At 32.3% G+C, this 19,358-nt stretch overlaps 1 protein-coding gene across 1 annotated transcript in view; it reads left to right on the forward strand.

Annotated features, from left to right (window-relative positions):
• The window catches only part of corn (microtubule-binding protein cornetto), a gene marked incomplete in the record, with an annotated part of 206,990 nt that overhangs the window by 114,858 nt on the left and 72,774 nt on the right, over window positions 1-19,358 (forward strand). Inside the window, 1 exon segment of the mRNA XM_081770780.1 lies at window positions 7,876-8,549. Within this exon segment, the coding sequence (XP_081626906.1) occupies window positions 7,947-8,549 (603 nt within the window).

The following is a 19,358-nucleotide window of genomic DNA, read 5'->3' on the forward strand; positions in this document are numbered from 1 at the left end:
ATTATCTTGTTTAAAATCAGAAAGTCAATCTCTTGTGGTTCAGTCTTGGGTTGGACTGTGGGATTATATAAATCCGAATTAGATACTTTTATTCTATTTTGTACAGTACATCCGTTCCTTCATAATCTCCGTGTTTAATAAGCAGGGGCGTAAATAAGGGCCCCGCAGACACCACATTGCGGGGGGGCTCAAGCCATCAGGGACCCCAAATCATGAAGTGGGACGTAGAGAAGGGGCCCCACTCCACGCTGTTTGCTGGGAGGCCCCCAAGCCTTTAGTTACGTCACTGTTAATAAGAATAGTTACGAATATAAATTTAAGTCACATTCAAATGTATCAAACTGTTCGATTAACCTGGGGATGGTTAAGAAATTAAGTGCGTCTGGAGGTAGACTATTTCGCAATTCAGTGGATATATTGTGAATGTATTAAAAGTCTACTGTTGCACCCATCAAATTTAAATTTTGAAAAAAATATTCTCTGTGAATACTAAACAGGATATTTTTTTTAAAAAATCAATTGTTAATTTAGGCTGCTAATAAGGCAGGTTTTGTGAGAAAGGAATTCTCCAGGGAATAATTTCCTCAGTTCGTTATATATATATATATATATATATATATATATATATATATATATATATATATATATATATAGTGGTATTTATTAATTTATTTTATTATCTTTGTGACACAGCGTCATATTACCTTTGTACATGAATACTATACTTGCAAGATTTCTCCTTGCGAGACGCCACAAAGCTAACTGAAAAAACATCCTGACCAAATGGACTCTCTCTTTGTGTGTGTATGTTTGAAAAAAGAACAGTGAATGCGTTGTTTTTCTGACCCTAACTGTTAAATTTGTCTCTGTGGTAAAACTCTTATTTCGCTAAACTTGACCAATAATATAATAAAATATAAATATAATAAAAGCAGTAAATTCTAAAGTACCCTGTAGCATCTGCCCGAAATTAAATTCATAGATCTAGACTATTATTTCCAATTAGAAGTCATTTTCGCTTCTAGGTTACTAGTGACTGAATTCTTTGTATCTTCGTAGTCGAGAAAATAATAATAATAATAATAATAATAATAATAATAATAATAATAATAATAATTTCATAGAAGAAATCCAATAAATACGAAAGTAATTCACAATTTCCTTCATAATGAATGCAAGTACTTGCGTATTTATTGGACTTCCTTTATGAATATATAATTACTCATTATAGTGCATAAAATGCCCTACAAAATTTACAAATTTGCGTAAAAATTGAAGTTTGTATCGCAATTTGTTACGTAATACGTAAATTCATTAAAAAAACGCTTATATGTACGGCATGTAAAGGTTTTAATATATATATATATATATATATATATATATATATATATATATATATATATATATATATATATATATATATATATAATATAAAACCTTGAACAGCGTTTTCTCGAGACGAGTCGAAACAGTTTTAAATCTCGACTCGTCTCGTGCGCATCCTTACCGACAACTGAGCCGAGACAACAGCTCATCCGAATTAAGCCGGCTCGAGCCGATGGCTCATCCCAATCGAGTCGGCTTGAGCCGGTGGCTCACCAGAGCGGAACCGAACCAAGTTGATGGCTTACCCTAACCGAGCCCACTGGAGCCATTGGCTTAGTTGAACTGAGTCGAGCTGAGCCGATGGACTCATTTCAACCGAGCCCAACGAACCGAAGGCTCACCTGAGCAGAGTCAAACAGAGTCAATGGCTCATCTCAACCGAGCCGGCTTCAGCTACCTGCTTACTTGAGTCAAGTCGATGGCTCATCGCAACGAACCAGCTCAAGCCGTCCGTTAAGTTGAGCCGAGCCGATGTCTTAACCCAACGAGCCGGCTCGAGCTGTTCACTCAGTTGAACCGAGTTGAGCCGGTTAACATCACTTCCCGGCGTGGGCTTCTGTTTGGTCTTAAAACTTAGACCGTGCAGGTCTGAGCCTTGATGGTGAGAAGTACAGTATATACTTATATTGATGCTTACCATATTTGAAGCTGTATCGTTATAAATATCTATTGTCGTCTCGTTATCGAGACAAGACGAGATACGAGCAGTGTCCCATCTCGTGAGCAGCACTAAAAATATTCCACATTACTGCTTACAAATCTCATGGCTTTGCTTCCTAGTCTAATGAGGTAATGATTTCTAAACGAGCTAAAACGAGCTGAACGAGCGGGCCATTTATCAAACTCGACTCGACTCGAAACTCGATCTCAAAACAGCGACTCGGCTCGGAACTCGACTCGAGAAAATTACCTTTGGCTCGACTCGTGCCCATCCCTATTTTAAGCGTTTAAAATGCAAACACGCACAATATATATATAATATTCTGAAACTTATTATCCTATATTTTTTGTAATAAACAAATTGTATTTAAAACCAATTGTAAAAACCCGAACAAGGCAATCTCACATTATTTTATAGTCAGCAATAATTAATTTCCAGATACTCAATAATTGTCTTCTTATTCTTCACGCAAATATTCTCCGTTGTCCGTAAGTTAGATACCATTCATTATCGGGGCATAATTCGTTATTTGACATCCGAATATTATCCGTTATCCGAATATTATATATTATCTGGACATTATCCTTTATCCGGATATTATTCTTTATCCATTATCCGAATATTATCTGTCATCCGAATATTATCCGTAATTCGGATATTATCCGTTATCCTTCATCCAGATATTATCCGTTATCCTTCATCCGGATATTATCCGTTATCCTTCATCCGGATATTATCCTTCATCCGGATATTATCCGTTATCCGTCATCCGGATATTATCCGTTATCCGTTATCCGGATATTATCCGTTATCCGGATATTATCCGTCATCCGGATATTATCCGTTATCCGGATATTATCCGTTATCCGTCATCCGGATATTATCCGTCATCCGGATATTATCCGTTATCCGGATATTATCCGTTATCCGTCATCCGGATATTATCCGTTATCCGTCATCCGGATATTATCCGTTATCCGTCATCCGGATATTATCCGTTATCCGGATATTATCCGTCATCCGGATATTATCCGTTATCCGTCATCCGGATATTATCCGTTATCCGGATATTATCCGTCATCCGGATATTATCCGTTATCCGTCATCCGGATATTATCCGTTATCCGGATATTATCCGTCATCCGGATATTATCCGTTATCCGGATATTATCCGATATCCGTCATCCGGATATCCATTATCCGGATATTATCCGTTATCCGGATTATCCGTTTCCTCAAAAACGGATACCGGATAATTTCTTATCCGGATATCCGTTATCCGGATATTTTGGCCATCCCTAAAGTGTGTAATTGGCCGTGTTGTGTAAGTTGACATAAGAAGTTCCAAGCTACGAGACGTTACGTGCATTAGTTACGTAATAATAATAATACTTAAACATAGCTACAAGTTAGTCAACCTTATTATCATTTAATAATAGGTTTTCTGGTTGATTCAAGCAGATGCCATTATTTTTAGTGGTTAACGCGATTAGTAGATGATCAGTAGAGGCAATTTGAGTTAAAAATATAAATAAACAACAAAGGAGTGAATTTTCGATTTTTATTTTAAAATGTGATTGTCTTTTTATTCTCTCTCTTTTCCTGTTTGTGTAATTTTGGTTTCTTCTTAGTTTTGGATCTGCAGATTAAAATCATTACTTGCAATCAGTGTTTCTTCCAGTCATGCTTTACCGTCATTTTTAACCAATTGATCCTCCCTCCGGAGCTAACTTAAATTAGATTGCGATTACACCTAACTTTTGTGCAGGGCAGTGATGGCGGCGTCAATGAAAACTTGACCCGTGACCCACTCTGACCCACTCGACCCACCATGATCAACCATCCACCGCGACCGACTTTGACACATGATCCACGCCCTCATCTCAATTGAATAAACAGTTTACAATTGTAATAAAACAAGGCTGTGAAATTATCACTATTCGATATTTGGATTTCTACGGTCAATCGCTCAAGCACCGCTCTGTTACAATACCGGTGGATCTGACTTTTATGATATAAAATGGTCAGCTGTTTGTCATGGGTCCATATTACGATGAATTTCAATTTAATAATCATATATATATATAATTATTCCCTTGTTAATTACATATACTTTTTAGTGGACAAAAGGTGAAATTTGAAAGTATCAAATCAAGGTAAAATAGGCCAATGTTAAAGAAAAAAATGTAAAATTCGACAGTGTATCGAAAGCCAAGTAGTAAATCCTATCGCAATTATTACAATTAGAACTATCAATATTCAAAAGTGCTTGAAGTTTTTTTTCTTCTTTTTTTTTTTTTTTTTACTCTTAGATATACTCATCTCGGGAAAATAAAAAGAAACAAATAAAAAATAAAGAAAAATGGAGGCCTTGAAAGTAAAACGTAGATAAATTCACCGACATTCAGGAGATGCTGTCTACAATGCACTGAGCAGAGTGGGTCATGATGAGTCAGAATGGGTTTCCGTGAGTGGTGCGTCGCCGTGGGTCACGTCCTGTTGACCCACTACCTACTGATCCACTCAATCTGGACCCTTTCTATCCCTAGTGCAGGATACATTCGTAGTAAATAGTGCCCCAGCATAGCCCCCCTCATTTTTTTGATTTTGCTGGACAAAATTTTCTAGAAGAAAGCCTGCTCATTAATCTATTATTTTGGAATTATGGGATTATATTAATCAGTAGATCCCACCCAGTGGTGAATAAAATCGGCAGCTCCCAAATATCTCTGTTGAAGGAATGGCGTAATCGTTTGCGAAAGACAAATAGAAAAAAATATACAGGGTGTTTCAAAACAACACAGACAACGTTTGGGAGATGATTCCTCACACCAAGATATGACTAAAAACTATAGACTAACATGCTTGCACAAATGCTTCCTTTCGGAGTTATAGACAGCCGAAAACCTGAAAAATGAACTTTAAAGGTCCATAGCTCCAATACTATCGGACTTGCTGTAGTCGGGTCAAGACTCACTTAGGAACTAGTATGTACCCTATCCAAATATCCATGTTTCAGAATCTTGCGGTACTTCCGCAACAATTTTGATAGAGGTAGATGGTGAGTACTTCAAATTATATGCCCGTAACCAAACTCCCTCTACAAAAATTGTTGCATGAATACCGCAGGATTCTGAAACATGTATTTTTGGATAGCGTACATATTAGTTCCTAAGCGCTTGACCTAACTGTGGTAGACCCTATAATTTTGGAGATATTGACCTTTAAAGTTCTTTTATTTTTTAAAAAAAAATGTTTTCGACAGCCTATAACTCCGAAAGGAAGCATTCGTGCACCTAGGTTGGTCTATACTTTTAGTCTTACCTTGGTGTCGGGAATCACCTCCCAAACGTTATCGGTGTTACTTTGAAACACCCTGTATAAAATGGTTCCGTTGAGGATGTCAATCAACACTGGAGTATGCCATATACAGGAGTTTGTGAGCGCATACATTTTCCCAGGATACTTCCGTTACTTCGAGAATACTAGCTGAAATGTACATTCTTAACGGTTTTAGCATCGTTGCACCATCTTTGCTTTTTAGTCCACTGATTATATATGATCTATTTTTTTTTTTTTTTTTTAAGTTTTGTTTGAAATGAACTACAGTGAAGTATGAAATGAACTAGTAGAAATATTAAAATTCTTATTTCTTCTGCAACTTTAGTTAGCAGTGTCTTTTTTTTTTTCTGGTCAAAGTAAATTTGTGTTATATAAAAGTTCAATATAACTTAAATTGATCAAATTAAAATCAGAATTAATAAAACTTTCTGCTGTTATGAGCGTTTTGTTTCAGAAAGCTAATTCACTATATGGATTCAGTTAAATCATTTGGTGTATGGTAATAAAAAAAGAGTAATAGAGTTTGAGACGAAGAGAATAGGACGAAATCCGCAGTGCGACGAAGGCATACCACACTACGAATTACATAAATTGAAATACACTCCCATTTTTTTTTCGCTCTTCCTTTTTGTTTCGTGTTTTCATAAGTAGTTTGGCTGGAGTCTGCCTTTACATAACCATTTAAAATGATTAGATTCGTCTACTTTGTCAACGTAATTTTAATACTATTTTACGAATATTCTTATTTATTGATCTCACTACCACAAAATTACTTCGTTCCAGCAGTCTCGCTTTTTCAAAATAGACTAAAGCTAACACAAATTATAACAATTACTCTCTTAAGTGGATTTCTAGTATTTCCATAGTACTTCAGAAAAAAAAACTGTTCGAAAAGTAATATAACCTGGCGTTTCTAAGCCAGGGCCAGGCTACCCCGTCATGAACAATGAAAAGGAGAGAAAAGGCACTCGCACTCAGAAAGGCTTAAACACTACAAATACAATCTCATTGTGTCTTTTTTTCTTTAAATAATAATCTATTATGTTAGTGAAAGAAAGCAAACACCTGCAGAGGAAAGGTGGTAATCCTTTTTGTAGAATTCAGTATCGAGCATCAATCTCAATATATCAGTTTGCAATTCCAGTGCAACTAGCTCGTTTATCTTCATTTCTTGATTTTTCCTTCTACATCTATTTTTTTTTTAAAAAAACTTGTTTCCATCTGCAATGATAAGGAACTTGTTTCTGACAAAGGTAAGACTAGTTTTCATATCACAACTGTGATAACTAACCGACTGAAACAGGTGTTCGCTACTATTCGAGAATTGAGTTTTTGTGTTTGACAACAATCAATCAAGTCATGCTGGGATTTGTTTGACCATTTGCTTTAGCACTGTCCAAGTGACCTTAAACTAATGCGACCTAAACATGATTTATGAATGTAGTATTGAAATAGGTAAGCTTAGTAAATTTAACTACAATCACCATGAAGTCTGTTTCCAACAAGAAATATTTATCTTAAATAATATAGTTATGACAGATTTTGTCGCTTCTTGAAGCTTGCCGCACCGTGCAAATACACATTTTGCATATATTGTAGAGGTGGCCTTGTTCTAAGCATATAACTCATAAACTAAATGGGATACATAAAATAGGATTTCAAGATTACCTCCGCCCCCTAAATGTGTGTAATATGGAACAAGTAGAAATTAATGCTCGACCATTGGTTAGGGATAATTGTTCAAAATATCTTTTTCCTTTCTTCAAAGCAATACATTTTTATCGAGAAGACCAAAAATGTAGTTAACGTTTCTCAATATCACTGAACAATCTCGATGCATGCAAGTACATGCTTGAGGAAAGACTTACGAAAAACAAAACAAAAAATAAAAACTATGGGGTATTGCGATATCTTTTTTTTTTTTTTTAATAGTAGTAAGCATAGTATAGTAGCACTAATTTTGAAAAAAATGACTTTAACCTGAAACTATATTATGGTCTCCTGTACAGAGGAAAAAGTGCTAATCATTTGGCAGAGGAACTTAACTGACACAGTTTCTCTTCTGAATTATTTGTCTTCATTTTCGGACTGATTTTACAATTCTAAAGTTCTTAACATGTGGTATTAAAAGAACCTAAATTAAACATAACTTTCTTACAATGCTGTATATATTCTTTATTATAAATTAACGAGAAATGTTACAGTTTCGGAAGTATATCACTTCCTTCTTCAGATTACTATTCCAACTGAAATCATAGATAACGTAACATAATTTGTTATCTCTACCAATCAAGAATCATTTTTCCTCAAGTACGTTATCTATGATTTCAGTTGGAATAGTAGTCTGAGGAAGGAAGTGATATACTTCCGAAACTGTAACATTTCTCGTTAATTTATAATAAAGAATATATTGTAGTTTTATTTAAATTTTAAAATAAAATGTTTCAAGAATCTAAATATCTTCTCTCTTTTTGTATTTTTTTCAGAAAGACCATCAAAGACAACAGAATTAATGGGTTGAAACTGAGGAATAAACCTTTTTAGATGACCAGCAGCAATGGAGTCAAACGGAGAAGCTGCCCCGGAAATTCCCAAAGAAGAGGAGAAGGGGGAAGATGTAGTGAAATGTGACTCCGAGACAGACTTACTAAAGCCGCCATCAGCACCTTTGGACCGCACTCAGCGATGTGTAAGTGAACAAGATCTTGCCGAGCGTGCAGTTAGTTTGGAAAATTTGGAAGAAAGCGAAGTAATTGTAGGAGAGGAAGATGAGAGCGAAGGGGATGAAGAAGAAAAGAAGCGAAGTAGTGAAGACGATGAATTGGACAAGACTTTGACTAATGGTGCTGAAAGTAGTAGTAAAGAGATGGTAGGTGAAGATGAAGAAAAGTGTCGTGTGAACGGTGAAGGCAGTGACAGTGGTGTAGAAATAATCTGTGATAGAGAAAGAACTGATGTCATTTCTGCCGAGAAAGTTAATGTTGAAGAAGTAAAAGTTGTCGAAAGTGTTGTAAATAATGATACTGAGGATGCAAGAACTGTTACAGGGAGTGAGTGTTCGGGTGACGATATCATAGACCAACTTCCAGACGTGGTAAGTGCTGTAGGAAGCTTAAGTGAGGATCGTGCTTTAAATGATCAAGTTCTGCAAATGGCATTAGTAGAGGTAGGACCAACAAGTAGTTTAACCAATCAGAGAGCGAGTTGATTCATTGGCGTTAGGAGAAGGTTATTTGACAATAGGTCTATTGTTTACAGGAATGTTATTTAACCTTAACGATATTTGTATACAATAGATGTTTTATTTTTATAATATTTTATTGATTGTTTATATTATTTTCTATTGTGACAGAAAAGTAGTTTGACCTTGATTAGTCACGTACGCAGAGGTTTGTTTTGGAATTTCTAAGAAAAGCTTATGTTTGTTTGGGGGAGAGGTAGAACACAGGTGTGCGTTAAATTTTTTCTATTGTGACAGAAAAGTAGTTTGACCTTGATTAGTCACGTACGCAGAAGTTTGTTTTGGAATTTCTAAGAAAAGCTTATGATTGTTTGGGGAGAGGTAGAACACAGGTGTGCGTTAAAAGTTTTTATTGTGGACAGGATTTGCGTTAACCTTGACCATATGCTTGAACAATAGATGTTTTTGGAATTTCTAAGAAATGCTTATATTGTTTTGGGGGAGAGGTAGAACACAGGTGTGCGTTAACATTTTCTATTGTGACAGAAAAGTAGTTTGACCTTGATTAGTTACGTACGCAGAGGTTTGTTTTGGAATTTCTAAGAAAAGCTTATGTTTGTTTGGGGGAGAGGTAGAACACAGGTGTGCGTTAAATTTTTTCTATTGTGACAGAAAAGTAGTTTGACCTTGATTAGTCACGTACGCAGAAGTTTGTTTTGGAATTTCTAAGAAAAGCTTATGTTTGTTTGGGGGAGAGGTAGAACACAGGTGTGCGTTAAATATTTTCTATTGTGACAGAGAAGTAGTTCGACCTTGATTAGTCACGTACGCATATTGAAGAATGTTTGGAGATTTCTGGAAAAGTGATTAAAAGGTAAATGACCGTGAATTTCATAGAATTTTAATTAATTCCAAGAATTTTACCTAATTCCAAGAATTTTATGTAATTCCAAGAATTTTATACGAAGATTACCGAAGATTGCCGAAGTTTTCCGAATGATGTTAAAATTTCCAGAACTTTCTTGAACTTTTACGAAGATACACGAACGATTTAGTTTGGGTGTTATAAAAATTATTTAGTTTGCTGTTTCAATAGCATTAGTTAACATAAAAAGTAAAATAACTATGGAAAGTTTAATACAGTTACGTGAAATTGTTTTTGAGTGTTTGAAAATTAATTTAAAAATTTATAAGATGATATTATCATATATGGATGATACTGAAATATTTTCGGAGAATGATATAAGATGTAAATGTAGTGTAAATAAAGTAGACACGAACTGTATAAAGAAAGCAATACATGAGTGGAAAACAAAAGATATTTTGCTATGTGCTGCTTGTAGTTATGGATATTTTAATGAAATGGAACATGAATGTTTATTTTTGGATGAAAACGTTATGAAATCACGAGTAAAGGATATTATGGAAAACATAGATGTGGAAGAAAATATATTTTATACGTATGCGAAATCACATTTTATCGGTTTGCTAACAAGAGAATCGTTTTATAACACATACTTTAAATTATTGAAAAGTGAAGTGTTTTTAAGTGATCTTGTGGATATTCTTCTTGATAAAGATAAAAGTAAAAGTGCTGAATAAAAACAAATATTTTATGTACATAAGTATTGCAAATATTTCATAAAAGAAGAAGAAACTTTAAATTACTAGCAACTATATTTGTATTACGGAAGAAATTAATTTTGTGTGTGTGTGTGTGTGTGTGTGTGTGTGTTTGTGTGGTGTGAAGTTTATACAAAATATTATTTACAACACTTGATGTCAGGCAATGTTATTATCAAATATTTTAAGAAGAAATGTTGGAAACTAATACATGTTTAATACTTATCTTTATATTTATTTTCTTATATTATTTGATACATAGTTTTATTTCATATATTTGTATTATATTAATTTTTCATTTTAGTTTACTTCATCTTAAGAAAACATTTAAAGAATAAAATTATTACGAACTAAATATTATTGCAGACAAGAACATATTTGAAGAAATGTATAATTAAAAACTTTGCGAGTGTTATAATACATAACACGAAAGAATAAATAATTAATATTTCAAAACATTTTAATACGCTCACACAAAGTGTTTGAATCATTTTATCAACTATTTTTTATAACTTTTACACATTTTTTTATATTTTCGAACATTTTAGTATGCTCACACGAAGTGTTCGAGTAATTTATTACGAGAGGTTAAATAAATAAGGAGATTTCACTGAAATCGATACATCAAAATACAAGTTGCAAAAGCAAATACTTTATTTACAGGTTCACAGAATAGCTGTTCTACCGAGTATGCTTTGACATACGAATCAACTAAAGTTAATAATACGAATTAATAAATATTTAATATTTCGAAACATTTTTCCAAGACTATTGTTCGTAAAGCTTCTACAAGAAGCATATCAATTAAAATTGCACAGGAAACGATCTAACTAAAGTTAGATAGGAAAGGTAACATGGAAAAATTACATTAAGATTTATATGTAGTTAAAAATTATTTTGTGTAGAGTTTATATAAGTTAGTAACACTGTTTTACAACTTAAGATTTTTTCCGCTAGAGTGCAATAGTTGTAAAGAAAGAACAAACGATTTTGATACTTTGTTTTAGTTGTCGAGAATATTTTCTTGTTAGAACACGTACTTTTTCGTGGTGTTAAGAACCGTGTTTTGTGCAAGAATGAATTGTGCGTGTGATAAATCAAGTATTGATATTAATTGTATTAAATTAGCAATAATTAAATGGGTACCGAACAAAGTGTTACTTTGTGGAGCATGTTATTATAATTATTTATTCAAAAATGACATTAGACATATGTGTATGTTGAAAAGCAAAGAAGTGTTGGACTTGGAAGCTTGTAGTATTTTATTAAAAGAAGATACGTGCAAAGAAATTATGAAAATCTATATGGATTTACACAATATCCATAGTAAGAAAGACCATATTCTTACACAATGCATTTTTAATAATCTTTATGAAAGCATTTTATTTCATGTGATAATGTCTGATTCCGATTTTCCAAGACTTATATTTTTACATAAAGATGTTTTACACGGAGTGTACAAGAATACAACTAAATAATTGGAACGTCGTAGGACGCATGCGCAGTCGTTAAAAGTTTGTGCGCATGCGCATTCGTTAAAAGTTTGTGCGCATGTGCAGACTTGTGATTGTGTACATAGGAACATTACTTAAGTTAACAGTATTCGTGAAGATGTGTAGTAAGCGAGTATCTGTTTCTGAGTATATCTCTCCAAGAGAGAGACAGATTGAGTGTGAAAAGCATCAGAAAATTATTTATCAACACCCATGGGATCCTGATATTCCTGAAGAAGAACAAGATAAAGTGAAAATACTATATCCTACACAGGAAATAGAAGAATCGTTTAGAAGATTTTATCGATATGATGATGAAATCCATTTTGAAAAAGTGTTCCCTAATACACATATTGAAATTGAAGAATTAGACAATGTGAATTGTAAGTGCAATCGTTTTAAAATAAGTGATTTGTGTGTGAAAGAACTTTTTCAGAATTATCAGCTGAGTGAACCATTACTGTGCTTTCCTTGTTCAATAAGAATACCAGACGAAAAACTACATAAATGTTTGTTAATATTTAATAATAGTTTGAAAGAAACTGTGTGGGAATTTTTAATTCAGAAGAAAACTCGTGACATAGTGTTTGAACTTTACATACAGAAACACTTTAGTTCTTCGGATAAGAATTATAGAAGAAACAAAACTGTTTTAAATAGATTTAATTTAGCATATGAATCAGTTACATTTTCAGATTCATATATTTATGATTTAGTTGAACTGTTTTTAAAGAAAGACAGAGATGTGTTTGCAAAACAAATTATGTACGTATGAATGTACTTTTCTTTCTGTGAATGAACTGTGTGTGCTGGAATGTATATCAAGATGGAAACCGGAATATAAACTTCTGTGCGACGGATGCTATCAAAACAGCCGTATTATAGATGAACATGAATGCATTGTTTTAGACCGTGAAATGTTGTGTTATAATGCATGGTGTGTTATGGTGCGACCAGATACCTTTGATGAACTGTACAAAGTCTTTTCTTCGTATCATGAGACTGAAATTGACGATTGGACATTTGATTATGCTTTATTTAATATTTTATTAAAGAAAAACTACATCAATGTAATTTTAGAATTTCTCTTGAAAAAAGATTTCACTTATAATTTTTAATTCATTTCTTTGTTTGTTAGTGAAATAACTAAATGAAGTGAAAGTTATATATTGGAAATATATATTACAATTTTTATTATCAATGACATTTACTTGAATTCAAAATTAAAATAACTTATTTTATTTACTATTCATAATATATATGATGCTTTAATACATTTTTATTTGATCATACATACATATCTTTATTACATTTTTTATTTTATATATATGTAATCACTTTATCTTATATGGAAAAAAATAAATATTATATGAATAAAAATATTTTAGCGTTGTTGATTTCTTTAAAATCATTTAGTTTATAATTTTTATATCCAGATACGCTTATTAAATAATTTTATATTCAGATAAGTTTTCTATGTAATTTTGTATTTAGATACATTTAATTTGTACTCTCGTCCCCAGCCACATTTGGTTTGTAATCTCGTACCCAGCCACATTTGGTTTGTATTCTCGCACCAAGGTGCATTCAATTTGTAATCTCGCACCCAGGTGCATTCAGTTTGAAATCTCGTACCCAGACGCATTTAGTTTGTAATTTCGTACGCAATTGCATTAAGAAAAATTTTGTATCTATACGCGTTAGAATCTCGTGTTTATCACATGTTGAATTAATAATTATTATAATTTGTAACTTAAACGATAACTAACAACAACAACATGTATAACAGAAACAATTTATTAAGAAGTTTACAACGTAGCGGTTCTAACGAGTATGGTTTGCCATACGAATCAATAAATAATTAGTATTTTGATCATCTTTAGTATGCTCACACGAAGTGTTCGAGTAATTTATTACGAGAGGTTAAATAAATAAGGAATTTTGTAGAAAGCGATTCATTAAAAGATACGAAAGAAAAAATAATATTCTTCCAACAGTGTTGTTCCTACAAAAAGCATAACTATTAAAATTACGTAGCATACACTAAGAACAGAAAAAAAAGAAATAAAATCAAATTAGTTATTTAGTTAATTAATTAAAATATAAAGAGAATGGAAAAGAATTAGTAGCAAACAGAGACAACAAAAGAAAAGAAAGAAAATAAAATCAGGTTAGTTATCTAGTTAGTTAGTTAAAATATAAAGAGCATAAAAAGAATTAGTAGCAAACAGAGACAACAAAAGAAAAGAAAACATTTTAACAACTATTTTTGAAACGTTCACTCATTTTTATATATGTTTGAACTTTTAGTACGCTCACACGAAGTGTTCGAGTTATTTATTACGAGAGGTTAAATAAATAAGGAATTTTGTAGAAAGCGATTTATTAAAAAGATACGAAAGAAAAATAATTAATATTTTCACAACAGTATTGTTCCTACAAGAAGCCTAACAATTAAAATTACCTGGCAAACACAAACAAGAGAACAACAATATAAGCAATGATATACCTACTGAGTGAAAAATATTACTTAAAGAAAAAAGTATTGTTTAATATAAGAAAGTTCGCTTTGAAAGAAATGTTACATTAAGAAATATTCAAAAGGATTATTACAGGTATTATAATTTTAGCGGGGAAATTTTCAGTTTTGTTTATCGGCAACTGACAACGTTACTTACCGTTTTCATTTATTGCGACTTTTCCCTAAAATATTTGCAATAATGAGAAAAAAGAAGTCATATTTTATGATTTGATATGCATCATAAGGTAGATATTAATTTGTATAGTATAAATAACACGCATATTTTCATCTTATTTATTTATGTATTGTATAGTTTATGATATATAACGGAAAGGAAATAAAAATATGTTTGACGTGATGTTTACTATCCAACATATACGCATAGCAATATGCATATTTACTATACTTAAATATAAAATATAAAAGGTACAAATATATGTATGGCGCAAGAAATGAACCGATACAAACTGCTAGGGTGTATATGTACAATGATGTACTATTACTTTATTATACTCACAGAACTCCTATACTTTATTAGATACTAATATATATCGTTCATACCAATACTAAATGATATATTGTATGTTTGCTTTGCGTGATATGCTTTATTAGGTACGGTGAATAAAAAATCGGTTTAAAAAATGTGTGAATATGAAATGGTTGACTTCATATATACCTACCAATTCTATTTGCTAAACATAAATAAAATCAAAGTAAACTATATGGTAGACATTAGGCATACCACTCACTGCATGTCAATGCATGTATTATGTAGGGAACCCGATGTTTTTATTTTTAACATTATAAGAAGTGTATATTGTGAATGCTATTTTTTCTTATACAATTTGTATGTTGAGTATAACATATTAGGCATTTTTGTTGACACCCAATGCTTTTACTATTCAGTATGTATGTATGTATATACAATACTCTATCACTTAGAATTCCTTTACATTTGACATTTACTACATTACTACGCATTAATTAATATCTATGATTCCATACACAGAGCATGACATTAAGAGAAGATAGTCTTTAATATACAATATGTAATTGATAATGATAATGTATCATTTATGTAGAAAAGTTGGCAATACTAATTATTATTTGTTTGCCAATCGGATGCATAGCACTAGTGTGACATGGCATTGCACAGCCATAAGAAATTTGCGCGCGTTGTTATACGCGGATGCCGCACGCGGCGCCGGTGAGTACAGTTTTACGTTTATATTCGCGCCGGCTGCATGCGGCACCGGTGAGTGCGGTTTCACGAATATACCCACGCCGGGCGCGCGCGGGGCCTGTCAGTACAGTTTTACGTTTATATCCGTGCCAGAAATATAAACGCATGTGCGGAAAAATGGATTTATATTATTAGGTGGTTGTTAAGTAATAAATTGCAATATTTACTTGTTATACGCACATCTATATATCTAACTCCTGTAATCCGTATATGTTTACACTGATGTTTCCAATTTTACTTACAAACATTAGAATATGTAATGTGCAAAATATTACTGTATGATTCCCCTTATTGTCTTATAATTCCATTGATATGACAACATTTTGTGCCAACTCTACTCACTTGATCTATTTTTTAAGTATGACCACATTTGAACATAATACTACTCACTTGACTCATTTTTAATTTTGAAATTAATATTTTTAATTCATATTAGTGACTTCATTGTAAATATAGGAATTAACACGTTCATTGAAATATGTTTATTTTTTACTAGTTATATTTTTATAAAATATGACCCTATATTCTTTAAGTATTATGTTATATACATTTACTTTTGCTTGTTTATACTGAAAAGAAAATGTCAACTTTGCTCGTACTATATATGTTTATCACTTTGTTTCAATAATTACTATTGTGCTGCCAAAATGTCTTGAGCCGTGGCAAAAAAAATGTAGACTAACGCTCACACCCTTACACACCTACGCGTTGAGCGAATAAGGGTTTAGCTGATGCTAAGCGAAAGAAAGCGAGTGGAATTCCTTTAACCAATAGCAGCGCTTGCAACGGAAGACTATTTTTAGACTATCTATAGACCATTTTTGCTCTCAAAGCTTTATAATAAAGGTTCAGATTCCTATTGATGTAATATACTATTTGTATGTTTTATCTCACTTATATTAATTAATTGATTAACTATGGAATACAAAAATAGAGGAAGCTAGGCATGGCGTAAGTCTGGACATGTCGTGAAATTTTATCTTGTGTGTAGAGAAGATATTTAATATAAAATATTCTCATATTAAGTTTACATTGTCTCCTGAAATAAATTTGTGATCATTTTTGCACTGCACGTACAGTACAAATGATTCTTACCCGGTTCCCGAAACAAATTCCTCTGCTAATGTAGCTCTCTCTCTCTCTCTCTCTCTCTCTTTCTCTTTTTTCTCTGTATTTTATGAGGTATCTGCAAGCTTGAATATCTGTAGTTTGTTTGTTGAACTCCTTTCTGCTTGTCCCTTTCTTTTTTCACGTATCCTCTGTATGTGTTTTTAATCTATCTATTTATTTATGATGTATCTGCTTGTTTTGAGTATCTGTACATTGTTTTTAATCTATCTATGTATTTTATGCCGTATCTGCATGTTTTTCGAGTATCTGTAGCTTGTTTTTAATCTATCTATGTATTTTAGGACGTATTTGCTTGCATTTGAATATCTGTAGCTTGTTTTTATTCTATCTATGTATTTTATGCCGAATCTGCATGTTTTTCGAGTATTTGTAGCTTGTTTTTGTTCTATCTATGTATTTTATCACGTATCTGCATGTTTTTTTGAGTATCTGTAGCTTGTTTGTTGACATCCTTTCTGATTGTTTTTAAGTATCTACACGTCCCTCTCTTTATCTCTCTCTTTCTCTCTTTTGCACGTATCGTCTGTATGTGTTTTTCTCTATCTATGTATTTGATGACATATCTGCTTGTTTTGAGTATTTGTAGCTTGTTTTTGTTCTATCTATGTATTTTATGGAGTATCTGTAGCTTGTTTTTACTTTATCTATGTATTTTATGGAGTATCTACATGTTTTTTTGAGTATCTGTAGCTTGTTTTTGTTCTATCTATGTATTTTATGGAGTATCTGCATGTTTTTGAGTATCTGTAGCTTGTTTTTACTCTCTCTACGTATTTTATGCCGTATCTGCATGTTTTGAGTATTTGTATCTTGTTTTACTCTATGTATTTTATGGTGTATCTGCATGTTTTTCGAGTATCTGTAGCTTGTTTTTTACTCTCTCTATGAATTTACTGACTATCTACAAGATTGAGTATCTGTACCTTGGTTTTACTCTATCTATGAATTTTACTGACTATCTACAAGTTTGAGTATCTGTAGCTTGTTTTTTACTCTCTCTATGAATTTTACTGACTATCTACAAGATTGAGTATCTGTACCTTGTTTTTACTCTATCTATGTATTTTTTACTGAGTATCTGCAAGCTTGAGTATCTCTGATTAAAAACTAAGAAAGTACTTTTTAGTCTTACTGTAGAATGGAAATATCGTAAACTTGCTAAGCGTAATCGTAATTTTGAATAGCCATGACGTTTGCCTTCTCTTTTGTATAACACAAGTTTGTATCCAAGGAAGATCCCCTAAAAAATTTTACGGTAAACTATAATATGTTTCTTAGATTTCGAACTGATTACGGCTTTGCTGTAATACCAAAGACTTTATTTCTCACTACAGTTGATAAATATAACATAAATAAAGACATTCTATAACACAATATATCACATAGATTTTAACTATGCGGTATGAAATCTGGAACATCACAATTTTTCTATACTAATTTATATTTTAACCGCGATATCTATTTTAATTGCTTTCACATCTACTGGCTAAGTCTTTCTTCAAAATCTATTTTCGGGTATAGGACAAGAGTACCTCATTTCCCTATATTTTAGAACAATATACATGATTTTAAGCTTAACATTCTTCACCAAGAGATTTTGAAGTGAATAATAAGTCAAGTTTCATGTTTTTAGATTGCATCTACTTCTTCTGGTCTTTTCATTAGATTGATTTAGGGCTATACTGTTTCCTTATAGTACATGTGTTCTTTTCACCATGTAGACTTCAGTGATAGAGTGTTTTCTTATGGAGAATGTCTCATTTATTATCCTTCATGAAGAATTAGTGGTAGAATGCTTACTTATGATACATGATGACTCAGTGATACAGTACTTCCTTGCACTAATTGAGGTCCCTGATTGAATTTTGAATGTACTGATTTAGTAATAAACTGATTCCTTATATTACTTGATTCCTTATATTACATGATTCCTTATATAACTTGAGACTGCATCATTAATCTTCAACGTGTTCATTTTTAATACCCATGACGGCTTAGTGGTACAATGTTTCCTTATGATACTTGAGGTCTCTTCATCAAATTAAGTCAGTGATAGACTGATTTCTTATGCTACAAAGTACCTTACTCATTTAATTTTTATAACAGTCACTCAGTGGAAGTGTATTTTACTTCTATATGTTCTTACTCATTATCTTTTAGCCCGAATAATACAACCCATTCCCCCCAAAATTCATTGCGTCAATCACAAAAGCTCTTGAATGATTTCTATCCATACCCAACTGGTTCTACTTTGTATGCCTATTTCTGCAAGATACATTTTCCCTAGGTCTTCCTAACGGTTGTTTTCCTCTCTTTATTATGACCCTAACAATGTCTGGTAAACGGAATGTATAAATAATAAGGTTTTCTTTGGTATTTTATTCCTAAAGAATTGCTAAGCTACTTGGTATATTTCTTGAATTAATACTACAGTAATCCACCTAGTATATTCGTTATCGTTCATGCTTATGTTGCATCCCCGCTTACGGTTTTGCTCTGTCAAAATTTGTAAAAGTTTGAATGAAGTTTTCCAGGGTTTTTCTTTTTCATTTAATCATTTGAAGCAAAGGCCGGGATGGTACATTACTTATAGCTTGTACTCCTCCTTATTCCTTTTCACCGATAATGTACTCCCTAAAGAATATTATCCTTCAAACCCCATCAGTTTCAATACTCAAACTCATCAGTTTCAATCCTAACTAATACTTTTTATTCAAATTGTGTTTTATCTGTAATATACATTCTGTAATATATACTCTCTCAAGGTGTCAAATTTT

This window comes from Thermobia domestica, chromosome 9, assembly GCF_964235325.1.
Source record: "Thermobia domestica chromosome 9, izTheDome1.hap1.1, whole genome shotgun sequence".
In the NCBI taxonomy this organism is placed as follows: Eukaryota; Metazoa; Arthropoda; class Insecta; order Zygentoma; family Lepismatidae; genus Thermobia; species Thermobia domestica.